This window comes from Rosa chinensis, chromosome 6 (assembly GCF_002994745.2).
Source record: "Rosa chinensis cultivar Old Blush chromosome 6, RchiOBHm-V2, whole genome shotgun sequence".
Classification (NCBI taxonomy): Eukaryota; Viridiplantae; Streptophyta; class Magnoliopsida; order Rosales; family Rosaceae; genus Rosa; species Rosa chinensis.
This window is the reverse complement of record NC_037093.1, coordinates 63,241,801-63,263,987: the sequence shown is the minus strand read 5'-3', so window position 1 is coordinate 63,263,987 and position 22,187 is coordinate 63,241,801. Positions and strand designations below refer to the sequence as shown.

General features: G+C 38.5%; 2 protein-coding genes and 1 pseudogene across 2 annotated transcripts; 1 reads left to right on the top strand and 2 right to left on the bottom strand.

Moving 5' to 3' along the window:
* Positions 1-2,435: 2,435 nt before the first annotated feature.
* LOC112172965 (expansin-A11) lies at positions 2,436-3,883 on the top strand. Its single transcript, XM_024310494.2, has 3 exons — positions 2,436-2,719; positions 2,802-3,123; positions 3,204-3,883. Exons 1-3 carry the CDS (start codon positions 2,581-2,583, stop codon positions 3,511-3,513), a joined length of 771 nt encoding a protein of 256 aa, XP_024166262.1. The 5' UTR covers positions 2,436-2,580; the 3' UTR covers positions 3,514-3,883.
* Positions 3,884-11,463: 7,580 nt separating this feature from the next.
* Positions 11,464-13,215, bottom strand: LOC112173300 (UPF0496 protein At1g20180). Its single transcript, XM_024310911.2, has 2 exons — positions 12,967-13,215; positions 11,464-12,866 (listed from the first exon to the last, which is right to left on the bottom strand). Exons 1-2 carry the CDS (start codon positions 13,013-13,015, stop codon positions 11,770-11,772), a joined length of 1,146 nt encoding a protein of 381 aa, XP_024166679.1. The 5' UTR covers positions 13,016-13,215; the 3' UTR covers positions 11,464-11,769.
* Positions 13,216-16,056: 2,841 nt separating this feature from the next.
* Positions 16,057-18,056, bottom strand: LOC112171749 (annotated as a pseudogene).
* Positions 18,057-22,187: the final 4,131 nt, after the last annotated feature.

Genomic DNA, 22,187 nt, shown 5'->3' with positions numbered 1-22,187 from the left:
AAGGAATGAAAGCCCTCCAGATCTATAATAATTGTAACAAATTGAAACCCTAAGGCCTCTTATGGTTCGAGGAATGGAAAGGTGGAGAATGGAAACTTTATCCTTTCCTGTGTTTGTTACACTTAAGGAAAGGAATAACTTTTCTGCATGAAGGGGAAAATGGATCTTCCCACACTATGGGATTCATGTTCTCTCATATTTTTTCTGCATTTATTGCTTACTTCAAAGATTATTTTAATAGCTGTTATTATCAAATTAACGAAGAAACGTGTTTTGATAATAAGGATATTATTGAAAAATTGATGTTACTATTTTCTTAATCATGCACAAACCAAACAATAGAAATAGAAGTAAATTATATTTTCCGGTAACCAAACGAGGCCTAAGACTATTAAACAGAGCACGGGTAATTGTTAGGTTGCCAGATATTACTGAACAATGAAGATGACTACAGACGTGAAAGAATTGAAAATTATTATTTGAAACCCAAATAGGAGCACCAGCACAGTGTTAGGTTGGCAGATCATTATTCAGTAATGAAGATGGCTACAGACGTGAAAGAACTGAAAATTATGTTCTATTACAATTCCTATAAAGAGAAGCCAAGGCTCAAGGCACCACGATTTGAAGCACACTCAGAGCAGCAGGTACAGAAAGTCAGAAACCTCCCCCATCTAATGTAAGAGTTTTGCTAAATGTACACGGCAAAACTCTGTATACCCAGTAATTAACAATTTGTTCTTGTACGCACATTCTGTTTATTTTTATGAGTCAGTTTTCTGGGACAATTCAATTGGGAACGAGGCAAACGAGTCTCTTCTTGCAGCAAGTTAACTACCTTGCTTGTAAAGTAAGCAAGTACAAGAACTTGCTCTTGCCGCCTGGAAATCCACTTTGGCAGCCTGAGGTTTTTGAATTCAATTAACCAATGAGAGCGTGCTGGTCTTGTTTTGTTGTATTTTCGTGTAAATACCTGAGAAGAGAGGATGATGTTTATGCAGAGACTTTTTGATGCCATACTCTGAAGTTTGAACTTGACAAATGTGAGTGTATCTTATCAGAACTGAATGACTGACTCAAATCATTGAGGGACTACTTGCGTAATCAATAACTCAACTACTTAATAATAGTATAATACTACATTACCCCAAATCCGAAAACAAATCGCAAAGCAGGGAGACTCCATACTTGTTCTCAAACCCAGTGTGAGATTCTGGCTTTAGGATATAGATAGAGTCATAGAGTTGATCTGTTCAAAGCACGAATTGTGTTAGGAGGTTGATTTAATGTGCAAGAATTGACTTCCAATCATTCAAGCACCAACACCAACTTCTCTTAACCATTCTATTGCGTAAACTAGCTACTTTCATTTATTATATATCTTCTGCATGCCTGAGAATGCGCCTAAGAAACTTGAAACTACCTTCATTTTTGTTTTTATTTTATGCATCCACTAGCAGAAGAATACTAAGAAACCCTTATTAGGTCTTCATTCTTATCAAAACATAAACATTAGGACTTCATATGATTGATTTCCAACTTCTCAATCTCACTGGCGGTGATTAATAATAATGGCCAGCTCTTTATGCCCCCATAAACTATTGCAAGTCCATGGACTGTTTCGAAATGCTTGACGGTGTCACATGGCAACTGTAACGAAAATAGCTGTACCGAATGAAACTGCAAATTCGTTTCCCAAATTCCGAAAGCTTCTGTTTGAAAAAACAAAGAGGGACAACAAAAAAATGGTTCGCATGGCGAAGGGAGGCGGGAAATTAGGTTAGAGTTTGGCTAGGTCAGGATAAGTGCAATTTCCCTCCAAGTGTCGGATCAGGTTGATATAAGTTAGTGTATGTGCTGAAAATCGAGAGTGGGGAGGAGACGCTTTTTAACTACCGTAAAGCAAATTGTCCGTGCATGCCAAGGGACTAGTGTGTGTGTGTATTTATATATATATATTCATAAACAAGTAGAACTCATCATATTCAGAATCTGATTAATGTCAAAACGGGGAAAGTCATGTGCATTACACATGTTCAATAGTGGCCTTTTATGTATGTTCATCATATGCGTCAAAGAAATACCATGTGAACCAGTGTGATACGATCCAATTCCAATAATATTCTACCATACAAAAACTGCTATATATAATATTTATGTCATTTTATCTTCGAATAGCAACAACCCCTGCAACCTGCAAACCCTAGGCCATTTTTAAAATAACAAGAATTTGGATTTATAAATTTTTGATCTATCACGGCTCTTCTGTTGGGGATGCGCATGTGGCCGGGTGTCTGAGAGAGGTGAGAGAGGACTATATAGAACATTAGAACGTGGGAATAATTGACTGAAAGGATTCAGACTTTGTAGAGATGATGATTCATTAAAATACAGATATAATCATATCATTTACGTTTAATACGGCTGCAGAGGTCCCATGTGAGTAGGTGCCATTGCTTAATCTGTTTCGTCCGGTCCGTTATTTAAAGAGAAACCTCTTGCTTAGAAATCCCAAATCTGTAAATACAGCAAACTCCATTAATCTGCTCTGAGTTGGGTTAACGAGAAGCGATATTAAGAATGGCGGGCATGGCCAAACTCGTGTCTGCATTGGCAATCTTGCTTAGTGTTTCTACATATGTTTATGGATTCACGGCATCTGGGTTCACCAGAGGTCACGCCACATTTTATGGAGGAAGTGATGCCTCCGGAACTATGGGTATGTGTATTAAACAGTACAATCAATTTGGTTCTGTAATCTGTGTTTGATATTCGTTCACTAAATTTGAGTACAATTGCAGGTGGAGCTTGTGGATATGGCGATCTGTATTCGGCAGGGTATGGGACTAGGACTGCGGCTCTGAGTACTGCTTTGTTCAATGATGGAGGTTCATGTGGGCAATGCTACAGGATCATCTGTGATTATGCAACAGATTCCAAATGGTGCATTAAGGGAGTATCCGTGACTGTGACAGCAACCAACTTTTGTCCTCCTAATTATGATCTTCCCAGCAACAACGGAGGCTGGTGCAACCCGCCCCTTCAGCATTTCGACATGGCTCAGCCCGCTTGGGAGAAGATTGCAATCTACAGAGGTGGCATTGTCCCCGTCTTGTTCCAAAGGTAAAATAATCTCGTACTTTAGATTCCCAAATCACGGTTGATTGTAAACTTGCATAACGAATTTTGATCATGGGGTGCAGGGTTCCATGTAAGAAGCATGGAGGCGTCAGGTTCGCCATAAATGGGAGGGACTATTTTGAGCTTGTTCTGATTAGCAATGTGGGAGGAGCAGGATCTATTAAATCTGCCTACATCAAAGGCTCGAACACCGGTTGGATGGCAATGTCAAGAAATTGGGGAGCTAATTGGCAGTCCAATGCTTACCTCAATGGCCAATCTCTGTCCTTCAAAGTCACCACCGCCGATGGAGAAACTAAACTCTTTACGAACATTGTGCCTTCAAGTTGGAATTTTGGCCAAACCTTCTCCAGTTCAGTACAGTTTTCTTAAGCACTGGGCTTTCCGGTTCAGCTGGGTTTCGGATTTGGTTAATTTGGAAAGCAGCAGAGGCGTGCTTAACATATTTTACTTGAGCAGCCCGCCACATTCTTTGGGTGAATTATCATATGATGATCAGGTTAATGAGCTTAAAAGGGTATTGTGCATTTTGAGCAAAACCCATCGAGTATGGATGATGTTTTCTGTTATAGCAACTAAATAAGAAGCGCGGTGTAGATGCAGCTTAAGCTTCAACATGTAGAAATATGTTTACCTTTTACAGTTCACTACAATTTATAATTTTATATCTTATAACATGAATCTCAATTGTATTAGTTACTTTATTGGGAAATCAAATTGCCATATCAAATATTATTTTGCACAATGTCTCTTCTGGTCTTGGTTACAGATTTGGGCCCACAAACCCATACATGATAAAGCCCCAATGGCCCATTACGTTTGGTGAACTGAGCGTACTCTTTTTCCGGTTTTTGTTACAGAATTGGGCCTACTCCTCAACCTTTTTTTTTTCTCATTTGTATTCCTTCCCTTCTTCCCACAACAGAGAATGGTGGCTTCTCTTTTTCTATACCCACCAAGACCACAACCTCACACCCAATTAATTTTCATCATCATTATTATTATTATTATTTGGTAATTGGGAAATCATTTAAGCTGCCCCAAAGGAAGCTCAAATGGCTGAAAATAGAACTGCAACATAAAGTCCGATGGACAAGCCCAATCAAACTAATAATAAAAGAAAACTTAATTTCCACCTATGCTCAAATAAAGAGCTAGTATAAGGAAATTAAACTTTAAAAAACTAAAAACTAGAACAGCTTCCCAATACAATACATAAACCCTAGCTATTGTAATCCCTGCGCCGTCAACTGCAAGTTGCCGTTGAAATATTGCCGGAAGCAGAAAAGCCTCGAGTACTGTACTGATTGTCCGATGCCAATTGAATCCCAAAACACAAACCATGTGAAACCCAACATCCAAGGGGAGAAGATCCCTCAAAACAAAATCATTCCCTCCACCACAGAGACACGTCTCAAGAAAGAACTATGGCTGCATAGATGGAACCGAGAACTAGCATGTAGAACAAGAACAAGAACGATGGAGAATGGGGGGTGGAAAACTCATGCGTGAGCATCCATACTCGCCGAGGTAAGTGAGTTGCACTTTAGAATCGCAGCCATATGAATCGTCTTGGAGGTTTAAGGTAGAGAGAGATGTCATGTTAGGAGGTCGAGTGATCTTAGATATGGAAATATATGATACCATTTGGCAATGTGAAAAAAGGAAAAGAAAATTCGAGGAACAAGGTCCTCTTGATCTGGACATAGCCAGGAATTCACCACAAAGGGTACAAAATATCACAACAAGACCACAAGGGTGAGAAAGGATCTAAAAAGGCTTGAAAAATGGAGATGGAAGGAACCTGTGATAAAGCCTTAACAATAGCCCCGCCCCCAACTCTGAAGTCGTCGATCTAGATCCGGATGGATCAAGATCTGGGCAAGAGAGAATGGGGAGGGGGAATTAGTTCTGAGATATGTTTTCTCTCTCTAAAACCTAGAGAGAGAAGCTCTCGTTTTTTCTATTTGTTCTATTAATTTTCATTATCTTCCCCAAGGATTTGGGTTTAGGTATAGAGAAAGTATAATTTCAAACTAGTCATGTTGACTCTTTAGTATTGTTGTGACTAGTGTTGGTTTCTCTTTCTTTTCTCAACTCTATACTCTCTTAATTTATTGTAATTTGATAAATTTTGTTGTGGATTTGTTGATGGGTTGTGAGTAGTCTACTAAAAAGATAGGGTTCGGGTTGTGAGTAGTCTATTAAAAAGTTAGGGTTTGAGCCATAACTTAGATTTAATGTAATAAATATGTTTTGATTTAATGGTTTTCAATTTCGTATTTGGCATATGTTTTATTCTATAATATTTGCTTAGATGCATGATTAGGAGCTTGATTAACTCTTGAATGTGTAGATGAGCATGTCTAGAACAAATTAGAGAACCTAATCACTTCTCTAATTTATAGCTAGGACACTTGTTTAGAACATGGTTAGTCGATTGCCGTATTGGCGAGCTTGGGAACCTTGATTCTAGAACTCTTTGCATTTTGGTTCAACTAGAGGCCCTAGTAAGGCTCTAGATTGTCTCAATTGAGTTTCTACTACCCTTGATCCGGAGTAGGAATACCATTTAAGGAATATAATGACCTATGAGCCTTGAAAAGCCTTATATACGGTTCTTGATGCCATTATGAATTGAATGACATTTGTCAGATCATATTTGTGCATTAAATTTGGTTAGGAGGATACCCTAGTGACCTAATTTCCATTTCTTAATTGGTTTCTATTATTTTTATCTTTGGTTACAATTTTAATTTTCAATAGTCAATTTTATGTTTCGCAATCAAAATCAATTTTTACAAACCACTTTCATTGTCCATACCACATAGTTGTGAGCTTCCGCATTTATTTGTGGTTCTCTTTATCCATTTAAAGGATTGGTTGTTCCAAGCTGAGCATGTAAATAGCTTGGTGCTATTTTTTATGTTTATTTGTTAAATTGTTAGTGACTTTGTAATCGGCATAACCAATTATTGAAGTTAGTTTTTCAATCCCCGTGGTATGATAATTTCAGGTTCAAATATTTTTCATTGTTTTATGACTATACCCTTATTGCGCGTAAGTTGCATTTAAGCACCAAATCAAATATTGAGTGATAAACTTCGCTGGCCCGAGGCGTTTCGTGAAGTGGGCACTCTTTTTCCGGTTTTTATTACGAATTGGGCCTACTCTGCTTTCTTTTTCCGCTAGCCTTATGATGTTTGCTAAATAGGGCCTACCTTCTTCTGGTTTCGGCTACGGAATTGGGCCTACTCTTCTTCTTTCTTTTAACGCTGGTTTGGTTCTGAAATTGGGCCTACTTTTCTTCTGATTTTGGTAACTGAAATGGGGCTATACTCTTCTTTTTTCTTTTTCTCATTTTTGTTTGGGATTGTGGTGATAAGCTCCTCTGGCCCATGACGTTGGGTGAACTGGGCCTACTCTTCTTATTGTTCGGCTTACGGAATTGAGTTTCTTCTTTCTTTTTCTCATTTTATTTGGGATTGAGGTGATCACCTCAGTTCCGCCGACCCATGAAGTTTGGTAAAATGGGCCTACTATTCTTCTGGTTTTGGTTACCGAATTGGGCCTATTATTTCTAGTTATGGGCCACTTTTTTTGTTTTTTTTGTTGGGCCTACTCTTATTCTTTCGTTTTCTCATTTTATTTAGTGACTGAGGTTTTCTTACTGAATTTTTGAAATTCATTTCTCATATTGAAATTGCTTTTAGAGATTTTCTTATCAATCCATTCACTTTATGCGTGTAAAATGCCCATATAGATTCTAAAGAGTTGTTAATATAGTTTCTGCATATATTTGAGTAGCTAACCAATTCCTATTTTAATAAAGGGCTTTTGTCCATTTATCATAATTTTAGGGATTTTTTTCCCACTTATCCCATTAAGTTTTTTTAATTCTCCTTTACCCATGAAAACTCTAATGAGGTCTTCCCTAATATCCAATTATGTTTTTTTTTTAATTTTTTAAGACTATTTTACCCTCACTCCTTTGTTACATAGAGAGAGAGAGAGAGAGAAAGAGGGAAACCATAAGAGACTTCGCCGGAGTCCTGTCATCGGTCGTCGGAATCCTGTCGTCGGATTCTGGTCACCGGACACGGGATTCCGGTCACCTACCGCCACTGTTAGACTTCCTTAAAAACCTCGTTGGATATCCCCAAAGAGGTCGTCGGAGATCTCATTGGTCGCCGGAAAACTTTACTACCCCTAAATAAACCTCTATTGCCCCCTGATTACACTCATTTCTATGCATGTAATTGTATCTAAAAGACTAGAAATAAGTTAATCCTCAAGTCAATTATTATGTAATTAATACATTTTTATTTATTGTGTAGAAAATAAGCGGGGTTCCGGAAAACGAGAGAAATTGGTGGAAATTGGAGCGAATTGAATTCTTCCGACAAAAGGACGAAATACTCAAATGCTGGTCAACCATAATCAATACTAGTGAATGAGCGGAACCAGAAATCATAACATTGCGTGAGGTGGTGAAAAGTTAAAGGAAATGCATCTTAATAAATTAAGATGATTAATCAAGCAAGCACCTTAATTAAACATTAATCAATGTTTAATTAAGATGGCTAGTAATTTAACAACCTGCATGCACGTGCTATGCAGCTAATTAAAGAGAGGAAAAAAAATCATTTTCTTCTAACCAATCACACACTGCCACCTATCCCTTCTCTTATCTCATTTCTCTCCCAGCCACGTACATGCCTGCTGCCATCCTCATTTCTGTCACAGCCACCATATATATATGGACCACAACCAAATTCTCTCTGGGCTCTGAACCTCCACAGCCGCACCACACCAAACAGAGTCAGCCCCTTTGGCCTGCTCTCTCTTATCTCCTTCTTCTCCTCCATTTTTCCTCTTTTCTTTAGTTTTATTTTAGGAATTTCAAGGATTTACTCACCCAAAGCTTCAAGAGTCTATCAAATGGCTCAACCTCTACAAGATTCAATATTTGGGTATTTTGTGAGAGTTGTAATTCAAGACTAGTCATGCTAGCTTTTTAGCTATTTATGATTTTTCTTGTTTTCTCCTACACCTCTCTACTCTTTTCTATTTGAATTTTATAATTTTGATGTCTATGATTATGGGTTGTGAGTAATTTCCTTGTTGGGGGTTAGGGTTGTGTCCCTAACCCAAATTTTGTGTAAAAGATGTTTAATTTAATGTAATGATGCAATTTTCATATGATGGATGTTTATATATATTTTTGTTGGGTTAAAATGCATGTCTAGGAGCCTATAGTCAACTCTAGGGTGTGTATTTTGAGCATGTCTAGAATGGAGTTAGAGGCTTGACCCCCTCTAATTCCTAAGCTAGAAACCTTCAATTTCGTATTCGAGGGGTTATAAGCATGGTGATTTACACCCGTTGCGTGATTGCGCGGCGGGTCGCTTAGTAGTCTAATTCCTCGATCTCTACGCCTCTTGATGTGAATTAGTGACCCTTGAATCGGCTCTAATTCATGCCAAGTGAGTCCCCACAACCCTTGAACCGGAGTAGGAATACCATGAAAGGAAATTTCGGTCCTTGAGCCTTGAACCGCCTTGGATACGACTACCGTCAAAATAGGAAATATGCATCTATATTAGATTAGCTTCCGACACATGAGATTTGGGTGAAAGAACCTCCCTAACACCCGGCATTCTTATTTTTATTGTTTACATTTCATTTTTATTTTTTATTGCTTTACATTTCATTATTATTTGTTAAGTTAGAATCAACCCCCAAACATTAAACTCTTCCACTCATTTGTGCATATCCACCACTAGGCTCTTAGTTTTGGTTAGGTTTTGGTGAAAATCAAAGCCGAGCATTGCTAAGACTTGGTGCCTTAGATTAGTGTTATTTTATTTTATTTTATTTGTTTTATTTCATTTATTTGCTTAGTGACTTTAGTTCCGACCACCCAAGGATTGTGGGTTAGCCACTAATCCCGGTGGTACGATAACTTTGGGCATTATACTTCCCTATCTTGACAACGATACGTACGCTTGCGTAAATATGTATCAAGCCACCCCCCAATAGAGCTATATTGTCTCAATACATGGGCAATAAAACTCTATTGCCCTCCAATAGAACTTTTGGTCGCAGAAATAGGAACTAATCTCTCTAAATTTAAACAAATAATCTTTGATTAAAGAAAAGAAACGAGGAGATTACATCAATTCAAAATATCTATTGGCCCCCAATAAAACTTTCAATCGCCGGAATGAGAACTAATCTCCCTAAGTTTAGAAAAATAAAACTTTGATTAAAAAAGAAGAAGGAGATTACATTAATTCAAAACGTCTATTGCCCCCCAATAGACCTGTATTGGCCCTGGCATAGCACCATTTTGTAGCTTGTTACTCCAATAATTTACATTTTATATTACCAAAATTTCTCAAGGCAAAAAGAAGGAAAAAAGAAAAGAAAAAAGGAGTGGCTGGCCTAGTCGCGTTGAATACAGGACAAGAGAATCTCTCTCAAACTGACCCAATCCATGACTCGAGGCTCAATTTTCAGAGGCAGAAAGTTGAAAGTGAGTCTTGACCAGATGTGAAATAAGGAATTTCAGGTCAATGATCTCACAATTAACAATCATTCAGCACTGTACAATCCAATTTCCAACATCAAGACCAAAAAATACTGAAGCTTACTCGGTCTTTAGGCCACCATTTCAAAACCAATCCGCTATCAGATGGACTTGTAGGGACTCAAGCCTCGAACGCGTCGTGCCGAAGCTCACACAAGACAATGGCTTGGGGCAAGTACACCATGCTTGTAGTTGTTGTACCCGTGGCATTCTCATAGCTACTACTTTGCCGGAATTTGAAAGTGAATCCTGACCGGATATGAAGAGTGGGTCGTAAAACATAAGCATCTCCTCCAGACCTCCACAGTGAGCATCGGAAATAGCAGATCGTAGGATGATTGGGTCGGAGTTTGCCGGCATGGTGACGAGGTTGACGGACGCCGATTTCGCCTTCGCCTTCAACAACAATAAATTCTCCGGCCGGTTGCTTCGGAATGAGATCATGGTCGGCTCTTCGAAGCTGAGATCCTTATCATCGTTGACGACATCCTTGCAGCGAGAGAGATGACGCGACTGCATTGCCGAGAGAGAGAGAGAGAGAGAGAGAGAGAGAGAGAGAGAGAGAGAGAGAGAGAGAGAGAGAGAGAGAGAGAGAGAGAGAGAGAGAGAGAGAGAGAATGTGTGGCAGTGTATAATTTTATAATTATTTTGTGCCTAAAAATGATATTTTACTTTAAATTGGATTAATGGGAATAAAAATTTGTTGTTGGGATAAGTGAGATAATTTTGGGCTCATTTTGGTGCTTTGGGTCAAGGACCCTTTTATAAATTTCATAATAACGTGGATGCCGGTATACAAAAGTTAAAAGTCATTGCTCAACAAATATACATTCATCAATGAAATTGCGTTGTCATAATAATTTTTCAATGTATATACATTTACTAACAAAACATTGGTTAGCACAAGCTAATGTCGAGACTTTTAGTATAACATTTATATTTTGCCAAAGTGAAGATTGTTGGAATCACAGATTGGTTTACAATTAATGTATTGTACAACATCACGCGATGTCAGGACTTTTAGTAAAGCATATGAAAAATTCTTTGGGAATCCAAGCGTCTAAAAAGAATGGCCAAATCTAATGAGGACTACTCATAAGTGGGTCAAATTATGGATGATTGCAAGGAGTACGTACATGAGTGCCTTTGATTTCATTTTAATTCAATAAATATATCGTGAAGCAAGTAGTGTTGCTCACCGTCAAGCACACTTCACTAGCTTTTCTAATTTTGATAATGTTTGGTTAGCAAAGACACCATCTATGATTGAGGATGTTCTCTTCGAAGATGCTTGTAATAATACTCGAAGTATAGGCAATACATCCCCCTCGCAGTATAATCCTTTAAGCAATAATTACTTTTGCTGGGGCTCCTACCCCTTTAAAAAACAAAAATTGAATATGTGGATTGTTTGTTTATATCTGGTAAATTAAAGTGAAGATTGTGCATTCATTGATTGTTTTATTATTGTAAGGCATACAGCATACACATTGACAACCCACGTGTGAAAAAAGTGAACTTCGACATTTTCGAGATGTGTATGTGCAAAGTTAAATTTTTCCAAAACTATATAAACTTTTGTCAAATTTTTTCATAATTTAATCTCACAATTTGAGTGATTATTCAAACTTTTTTTTTTTGCTTATCAAAAATTCCCAGTATTTTGATATTTCAATCAACACTCATCGAATTCAAAATTGCGAACCTTAATATGTGGTGGGAGTCATCGGTGAACTTTCAGAGAAGTACTCACATAGAATTTTCCACTAAACCTAACATCAGTTGCCACCCACATATATACAATTTGGAACAGAGATATTCATAACAATGCATCTCATACTTGGTTGTTCATTTGAGATGGCTTGGTTGATGAAGCAAATATTGGATCTCGTTGATGAAGCAACATTATTGGGTTTTGCCCACGGCCGAAGCTTGTATATTTGAATCTTGTGATCACCACGTGTTTCTGCCGTAACATATCATACTACTTCGCCACAAGCGTGATGTCACAAATAAAGACATTTGTTCGTATTCATTTAGTGTGTTGCGAATATTTCTTGAAGCACAAGCCTTCTGGATCGGTTGATCGTCAGCATACACAAGTATACATGTTCTTCAAGCTCCTCCAACTGCTCCATAAAGTTGGAGTCATGGACATGAAATTCTCGCACAACCTCATTAAATATTTCGCAATTGACTCCATTCCTAACACACAAATCTGCAACAGCTTTGCGGTGTTCTACCTCGTCCTGTAATCGCCTGACCATCCGACTCATGGTATCGAAATCGTTGATCAGTATGTAAATCCCTTTGGCCGCAACATCAAGTTGCTCCCCATGGATTTCGTGGTCGAAACTCGACTTGAGACACTCCTCTCCTGACTCCATTTTCTTCTTGCACAAACCTATAGAACAAGACATGATTGCTGGCGCTGCCACTAGTCCAATCATGCTATGAAATGCAAAGACTAGCAAAGCGAGCAATAGTGCACTGTGAGACACTACGAGACCAACTCCTCCAACTTTCTTCAAAATCCTGTTCCGCTTTGCCCTGCGTCTAATCTTTTTCTGTCTCGATGTCAAATTATTGAGCAATGCCGAGTAGCTATCGTGAATGTCACGGAATTGCAGGGGGCTGCTAATCGACAACGAGTTTTTCAGATGTCCAAACGTCGTAAGCTCTCGGAAAATAGCCCGGCATTGCTCGTCAGTGTAATTGTTCCTTTGGCTTAGCTTTTTCATCACCTTCTTGATGTTGCGGTACTCTGCGTGCGTTTGATGGATGCTTCGAAGGAGTAACTCGCATAGATGGTAAGCCTCTAAGCTTGATTCAAAGTAGTCAGTGAGAAGGTGGTGCACGTTTATTCCCTCCTCACTAATCATGTCATTGAGGGTTTCTTGCCGCGGATCGAGAAGATTTTCGGAGAGATTCATATAGAAAGGAACCAATGGAGAAGAGGATAGTCTAGTAGTATTTGTTGTTGGACGCTGTACCGATCCATGTCCATGAACTCTATCCCACATTTCTAGATACGATTTTGTTCTGAAAACTTCCAAGTACTCCTCGTTCACACTCAGCTTGCTGGAAAAGCTACCTCCACCGCCTCGGTCATTGACTTTCCTTGATCTGCTGCCTGAAGAAAATCATAAAAACACAACACATCAAAAACAAATCAAAATAAATGACAGATTATAGCTAATGACAATTAAAGAAATTTCTAAATTGGAACTCACCTGGTTTCGAAAACATAGATCTCAACCTGGAGCGCATACTTTTCCTCATCTTCGACGTGTCAATAAGATCGGATGGAATTACTTGAAAGAAAGAAAAACAAATTAAATAGAAACTCAGATGTATGAAAGATATATCTCTGTTTCTATTAATTCTACTTCTCGATCGCTGTCTCTGAAAACTGATCGAGGAGGGAGAGATTGTTATTAGAAGAAGCCTAATGGAGCGTCGTTCTGTATATATAGAGCAGCTGGTTTCTTAGACGGAACCACTTTAATTATGACCCAGTTGGCAGTTAAGCACCGCTTTCAATTTAGTTATGGATAAAAAGATTTCTTAGGTTTTACGTGAGAGTCCCTCACACGCTGTGTTCTTCTACGTGTAAGGCTTTGGAGACAAGGTGGGCGTTTATGGAGAAGAAACAAACTGCCAAATTGCAATTGCAAGGAAAGCGAATATTACAGCAGAATCACAGGTGCTCTCAATATTATCATCATTCTTTTGTTCTTTTTCTTTTTTCAAATCCTCATACCATACGCCATAGAAAGATATAAATTAAGTCTCTCCCTAATCCATTTTTTTCCTCCTTTAATTTTTGCTTAATAATATTAATAACTGTCCCTATTTTTATGTAACGTGTTTCAGATATGCACCATTGACATGAATTTTTTTCTTTCGAAAGGTAATATAAGATAAAAACTCCAAGTCATGCATAGATGGTTTTTCTTTTGAAAGATGGATATGAAGCGTATATAAAATAAGGAAAAAGAAGATCAGAATCTGCGTTTGAACACATGCTCTATGAGGACAGAATGGATATAGGTGAAAATGGTACGCAGTGGCTCAAAATATGCAACTCATTTCGAAGAAAATTACAGACGACGACTGTACAATATTTATATTTTTTTATGATGTCCAATCTACATTCTCTGAGAATCATCAAAGTGGATTAAGAAAGTAGATAAGGAAAGATGTATTCAAGTAACTCTTTAACTTTTTTCTTTTACTCAAAGACAGGAAAACCGGAACTGAGAGTTCACTTCACTTTTGCCCAAACCTGAGTTCTAGCCTCCATTATTTTTGGCTTTATTTACCCAGAGTGAACCAAAAGATGAACATTCTAATTCGAGTACGTTGTCTTAATTATATGGTGCCATAATTTCTAATCACAGATTTAGGATATAGTTATTAAACCTACATTAAGATGCAGGCAACTCAGATAGATCCCAAAACTATGCCTGTAATTAATAAACTGTCCCAATCTATTGATTACAACCCATAGAATAATACATAGAAGGATATGGTGCATAAAGCATTTTACAAGCTCCTATTTTGGAAATTTTGGGTGTCTCAAATTGGTCCAATTTCAGCAATCTTCAGGTGGCAGAATTTATTTCACATCATTTATGGCAACTTCCTCCTTTCTTTCGTCACACTTTTTCCGGTATTGGCTAGACAAATTTTAGATACTGCTCTCCCTCTTACTGAGGAGTCAGATACACTTATTTGAGTGTCTTCTTCCTCTGGTGAGCCATCCTTCTCTGCCGGCTATGAATTTTTGAGGCATCATCTTAGTGTAAAGGATTGGGCTTCTAATTTATGGGGGCCTTTCATCCCCCCTAGTTATTCTTATTTGGTTTGGAGAATCTTATTTGATCGGCTACCTACTGATGATCGAGTGACAGTAGGTGGGATTCCTGTTGTGTCTATTTGTCAATTATGCTATTGTTATGTGGAATCATCATTACATTTATTTTTACACCGCCCTTTTGCCCAACGGGTTTGGAGATGGTTGGCTGCTCAATTTGGTACTTCTTTTTCTTCTTTTGACTCTCTGTTGGACTTTTGGGTGAGCTCTTGTCAAAAACATTTCTCCTCTCAGCACTTTAATTTGTGGCTAGCGGCTGGCATGGTTATTTTTATGGCAATATGGAAGGCTCGAAATAGGCTAAGGTTTGATAATCATCCCCCTATCTTTTCTACTATGTGTTGTTTAATTATGGCATGGATTTGTCAAATTAGTTTGTTTGCTTCTGGTCACTATAAGGGTGTTCTAGATGCCCAATTATTGTCTTCTCTTGGAGTTGCTCCTAAACGCCGTAAGGCTCCCAAAGTTCACCATGTCTTTTGGAAGTGGCCAATTTTTCCTTGGGTCAAAGTAAATATTGATGGCTTGGGGAAAGGCAATCCAGGCCCGGCAGCTTGTGGGGGTGTGTTTCGCAATGCCTCAAGTGGTTTTTTAGGGAGTTTTTGTCAGTCCCTTGGTTGGAATTCTTCCTTCTATTCTGAACTTTATGCTGTTATTTTGGCTATCGAAATTGCCTTTGCTAGAGGGTGGTTCTATTTATGGTTGGAAAGTGATTCTATTCGTGTGGTAGCTTGCTTCTGTTCTAGGTCCTTTTCTCCTCCATGGACTTTAAGAGTTCGTTGGGGCAATTGTCTCTCTGCAGTACACCAAATGAATTTTCGATGTAGTCATATTTTTAGGAAGGTAATGGTGTAGCTGACAAGATGGCAAATCTGGGAATCTCAAATGCAACGTTTACTTGGCATGATAATCCTCCTAGTGAGCTCCACAGGTTTCTACAAGCTGATTATTTGAGTTTTTCAAATTATCATTTTTAATAGCGGAAGGGTTGCCTTATTTTTATGGATGGAAAAGGCAGAAAAGATAAGGAGTGCATCTTTTTCTTGTCTTTTAGTATTATGTTTGTTTTGGAAGCGGTCTTGGCCTAGTCCCCCGCTTCTCAATGATTTTTTGTATCTTCTGTACTTTGCAATTTTGTATTTTCTCTCGGCAAGGTGTGGTCTAGCCCCCCTTCCTATGTAACTTTTTTTCCTTGATTATTAATAAATTCGAGTAAGCGTGCTGAGTTAGCTCTTACACCGCTTCCTTAAAAAAATAAAAAATAAAGCATTTTACAAGCACAACCAACCAACTACTTCAAACATATATAAACAAACAATGAAAATTCCATCGAAAAAAATTACAAAGCAATTAAGCAAATATACATTATTTTTGTATAGACAGCTCTAGATGCGTTTTGACTTTTGAGTCGTACGTAAGCGGGCTGTGAAAGATCCCAAAGCCCTTATGGCGTCGGCTCCGCGGCTCTCAATATGTGCTCATGGTAAAGTGCGGCAGCCAGTGCCCCAACAAAGGGCCCAATATCCACTAATCGTCCCAAACTTTATGGTTGTCGAAGATGACGGCTGCTCCCAAGCTCCTAGCAGGGTTGATTCCGGTCCCTGTGATGGGAATCGTGGCCAAGTGCACCACAAACACAGCAAACCCAATTAGCAATGGGGCCAAAACCTAACTCCATTCGTTCGTTCCAAACCCAAACAAGATCAACTAAGCAAGTTGGATTGTTTGTATCGACTTTGACGTCAACTAAAACGACAAATTGCAACGATTGCTAAGTGCATGATTCGATTGAAGTTACGAAATTCAAAACACAAAACAGTACGTGGTATATATTATAAGTAAAGTTAGCAAGGTAGCAACTTAGAGCATCTCCAATAGTAGAATTTACATTTTAGTACGTTAAATTTAGCTAGAGTTAAGAAATATAGCTATTAATTTAACAATGTTGCTCCAGCAGTACTAGCTATTTGTGAGTGATATATTATATTTTGTCGAATTGTAAATTGACATGTGGACAAAAGAGGAGAGAGAAATATAACTTTTGCTTTAGCTATTCTTGATTGTCTAGCTAAATATAGCTAGTCATTTTAGCCAAAGTTAAAATGAGTTTTCCTTAAAAAAGAGTTACATATAGCTAAAAATTGAATTTAACTTTTGCTTTAGCTATTCTTGATTGTCTAGCTGAATATAGCTAGTCATTTTAGCCAAAGTTAAAATGAGTTTTCCTTAAAAAAGAGTTACATATAGCTAAATATAACTTAGTTATAGCTAGTCTGTTGAAGTTGAGTTTTCCTTAAAAAAGAGTTACATATAGCTAAAAATTGAATTTAGCTATTCTGTTGGAGATGCCCTTACAGGTACGTGAGAATCTCGCGCGTTTCTCTTAGGATCGGTGGCAGAGAAGACGGTGTAGACCAGCACAAAAGTTCCGATAATCTCAGTTCCCAAAGCGGTTCCATTAGCATAGCCAGCAGCCACAGTATTGGCACCTCTACCCGGTGAGCTTTCATAGTAATGCTTCATCACCCCCCTTGACCAACCCAACTCCACATATCGCTCCCAAGCACTATGCCGCTATGTATGCCACTGCCCTTACCAATGAAACCTTCTTTGCCAAGAACAATCTGAACGTCACCGCCAGATTTATGTGACCACCTGCATGCATGTATATATACATGTAGTCATACGTAGTTTCTTGACTATAGAGCCGGAATTGTAAAGTTCGAGGTTAATCAAATCGAAACGCACCCGAAATTCCAGCGGTGGAATGTACAAGGATGAAAATCATGCCTCCGAAAGACCATGCAATTCCCAAGACTCCAATAGTGTCGCATGGGTTCGATTCTTTTTGATACCCTATTTCTTGTTGAGAATATATAGATCTCACATAGAAAAAATGAGACATTGTCTATGGGTTTCTATGCGTTTATAAGGGTTTGAGCCACTCCATCCATAATTGCCAATTGGTTTTGAAGGTGAACCCCAGATTACTTTATCATGGTATCAGAGCGGGTTATCACACGTAGTGTACATGCCTTACGGCCACACGGGCTCCACGTCACCCAAAGGTGTCCACGTGTATGGCTTGAAAATTCGCTACACGTGCGGAAGCTTGTTGAAAATATATAGATCCCACATGGAAAAAATGGGACATTGCCTATGAGTTTATAAGAGGTTGGGCCACTCCATCCATTGTCAATTGGTTTTAGATCAAAACCTCAGATTACTTTATCACTGTAGCGACTATGTACAAAGACAGAAGGCTGGCGATGAACTCGGCTATGAGTTCATAAGGATTTGGGCCACTCCATTCATTGTCAATTAGTTTTAGATCAAAACCTCAAATTAGTTTATCACTGTAGCGACTGTGATGTACAAAAACAGAAGGCCGGCGATGAACTCGGCAATCACGGCGCGAGAAGCGTGAGAGCATCTGCGCGCCATAGAATCATGGCACAACTTCTATATATGTTGCTGATAAGACCTATCAAGGAAGCTAATTAATCAATTAGGGTTGACGTGGCTGGCTGGAGACAGGTCGATCGATGAATCCAAATGTGGCTGGATTAGTGGATTTTAAACATAGGATTTCATTTTCAATTTGTACGTAAGATAGGCCGGGGACATGTCGACCTCCAAAACACAGTGAATATGGCTCGACCTAATCTCAGCCTCGTTAATGTGCATTTTCATTACTGTAAGTACATGGTTGATTAATTGCTTTACAAAGTGAAAGAGAAAAGCAAAGCATGTTCGTTCTTTCAGAGTGGTATACCTTCATCAACGTTATGCGTAGCTTGTGATTATCGAGCATTCGGGAAGCAACAATATTTATTTTCCAAATGGGTATATAATCGTCACTTAATGATTGAAAGCCAGAAGATAAAGATGTGGACAATAGTGGCAGAGCACTGTAGCGAATCTTGTAAAAGATTTTCATGCTTAGTGATTTTATTCACATTGCTAATTTCTAAATTAATGAAAAATGATTGTTGGTTTTAATGAGGTTTAAAATTTGTGACCTCAATTTTAGGGGTCATGTCATATCACATACACATATTATTTGAGGGTGCGGCTATTGCCACCCTATAATTCTCTTTGTTCACCCTAATTGCTCATTATACCCTACATTTTAATTTCAATTATTAGATTTACTTATCTAACCCATTTCTCTTTCCAGGAATATCCTCCATCATATGACATATCAAATTAAAGAAAGAAATTTTGTTTAACCAAAATTTCTCATTTAATTTATATCAATTAGAAAAACGTACTAAAATATATTAAAGTTTCCTAATAAAATCATAATTTGATTTACTTCCATTTTAAAAAAATTTCCATTCAGTTTCAATGTTCGTTTATTTCAATCCATATCAAAAAATTAGTAAGTGCTACTATGAGTAATGTGTTAAAGGAAAAACATATTGTGTGCCTTCGTCAAAGCAACTGACGGAGAGGGAATCAAGGAATCAGTGATTACCATCAATCAGCACAATTATAGATCAATCAGCATTCAATGTATTTAATGTAATTAATATTTCCGTTGTAACTCTATCCCTATATAAAGGGACTATGAAATGAAATGAGAAGACCATTCCAATCCCATTTTTACTTTTACACGTTATCAGCACGCTCTGAGCAAATAGCCAAAAGAAAAAAAAAAAAAAAACTAGTTTTCAAAAGAAATAAACCCAAACCCTAGAAGAAAAAAAAACTTTTTCTTCTGCCGCTACCAAAAAAAAAAAAAAAATCTTTCTTCTGCCCTCCCCGGTCGCGCATCAGAAATCTTCTTCTTCCCTCCCCGGCCGCGCACCAGTCACGCCTTCGACCAGATCGGGGACCTCAAGCCGTGCCTAGCCACCTCCTGCGCAGCCATCTCCTGCTCTCCCGGACCGCCCCCCTGAGCCTGCAACACCGGCTGACCAACCATTCCAGCCGGCCTCAACCAAATCCCATCACTGCACCGATCCAAACCGACCAGCAGCACCGATCTCAACCGGCCAGCAGCCCTACTCCAGCCTAGTCCGTCCTCCTACCCACGCGGCCAGTCCACAACGCCGATCCCAGCACAGAATCCGGTAGCCCATCTGCAGCAGCGCCTCCGCCAACGCTCGGATTGGCTAGCCGGGATCCGCTCGTCTTCTGCACCGGTCCCAGCCCCGCCCCAGCGCCCCAGCGCCCTCGTCCAGACCGGCTTCTGCAAGAAGTTTCTTCTTCCTGCAAACCGCAAAACAAACAGAAAGAAGCAGAGAAAGAAGAAGAGAAAAAAAAAAAAAAAAACCAACAGAACCGGCCCAAAGAAAAGGTCCGGTCGAAAAAAAAAAAAAAAAAGAGAGAAAACGTGACCCGGGCCGAAGTAAAGACCCGGCCCAAGAAAAAAAAAGAAACAAGCCCTACGGCCCAGAAAAGAAAAAGAAAAAAAGGCAGGCTAATAATAATAAAAAAAAAAAAAAAACAAAGCCCACTGCTGAAAAGGGAGAGGAAGCGGCCTAGTTTCATAAGCCCAAAAACATCGTTACGCACGCCTGCATCAACACGCGCGTGCGCTAGGATTGTTTTATTTTTCGAAACCAAGTATGTTCTCTTTAATTTATTTAATTTCATACTATGGTAAATTCTCATTATTTATTTTCTTGAGCATGCTATATATTTTATTGTTTATGCTTTTATTATAAATTTTTCGAGCATGCTTAGTTAGATTATATTGATTATTTTTCGCATGCTTTGTGATTTATGCTTTATATAATTATCTTTAAGCCATGATTATATATTTGATTTTTGAGCATGCCATATATATCTATATATATTGTTATATATTATCTATGAAATTTTGAGCATGTTTTATTTTATTTTATTTACGCTTATATAAATTATGGCTACGCATGCTTTGTATTTTACTATTGTTTACATTTTATTTTACGCATGCTATATTATTGCTATTATTATGTGTAGTCTATAATTTGTTGTGTATTTGTGAAATTTGAGCATGCCATGTAGTTTATTTTTATATGATATATTTAAATGTACTATGATTATTTTTAATGCAACATATCAATACCATTTGGCGATGATAATGAAAATTCATGCGCATTATACACTCACTTACTGTGATAAAGTATTTTCACATAGCATCGAAAAAAAATGTGACCATTACGAATCTTGGTCTTGAAATCTAATTCATACGTTTGGAAAATAATTCACGTGGATGTCTTTATGACTACGTAATTTATTTCTTCTCTCTTGTTTATGTAGATGGCTGATCCAACTCGACCTGAGTTTGACATTTTGGACTCAGACGGACTTGAGTACCATCGTTGGGTTTCCGATGTAGAAACTGCCTTTGTGGCACGAGACTACACTGCCACCATCAAAACTCCCACTGATCCCAAAGACGATGGACCGTTTGATAAGGTGAAAGCAAATGCCTTAATGTTTTTGAGGCGACACATTGATCCTAGCCTACGCTGGGAATACCTTCAGTTGAAGACACCCAAACAACTGTGGGATGCCCTTAAGGGACGTTTTGGGAACATTCATGACACCTTGCTCCCAGAACTGACCGTGCAGTGGAATGAAATCTGCTTACTTGACTACAAAAGGGTCAATGACTTCAACAAGGACATGTTGCGCCTAAAAGCACGTCTAAATTTATGTGGAAAGGAACTCACAGAAGATGATATGATCCAGAAGACTGTTTCCACTTTTCCTACTTCAGCAATTATACTAGCGAACCAGTATAGGCTGGAGTATGATAACAAAAGAATCACAACCTTCAACAAGCTGATCAACCTACTGCAAGTGGCTGAGAGGCATAATGAGGTTCTTTTGAACAACAATGCCAGGCCTGTTGGGACAAAGAAAATTCCTGAAGCTAATTATGGCAAAGTGAAAGGTGGACAGAACCCCAATGCAAAGGGGGTTGGACGTGCTGATCCCTACCCATGTGACAATAATGCACCACGTGGCAAGGGACATGGGGGTCGTGATATGGGCCGTGGAGGCCTTCCCAATGTATGGCGCAGAGATGGTGGCGCTAGTGGTCATGGAAACAAGGTGCAAAGGGTATCTAAGAACCCTTCAGTCAAACAGAATAGAGTTGGCAATGAACCATGCTATAGGTGTGGAGTCATTGGGCATTGGTACAAGAACTGCCAAGCAAGCAACAGAGTAGCAGCCAATTACAAGAGGTATAGGGAGTCTAAAGAACAAGAGGCTCACTATATGGAAGAAGGAGGCCATGACCCAGACGTCAACCTCACAATTGCAGACTTTAATGGCAACAAGGAACTTGCTCAGTCAACCGATGCCCCAGATTTTGACAGATCTTCTTTATTTACTTTATTTTCCAAAAAAAAAAAAAACAGTTGTGAAGGCATAATGCCTCATTCTTAATTAGACTATTACTTGGTCTTAAAGTTGATTTCAATAATGGTTTGATGAATTAGAACAAGACCTTGATTTGATTATCGTTGACTTATTAATAAATTTTGAATTTTATTCTGAAGCACTGAATTTATTCAAATTTATTTACTATACACATATTTACATGGTTCGAAATTGCAGTATAAAGATGTA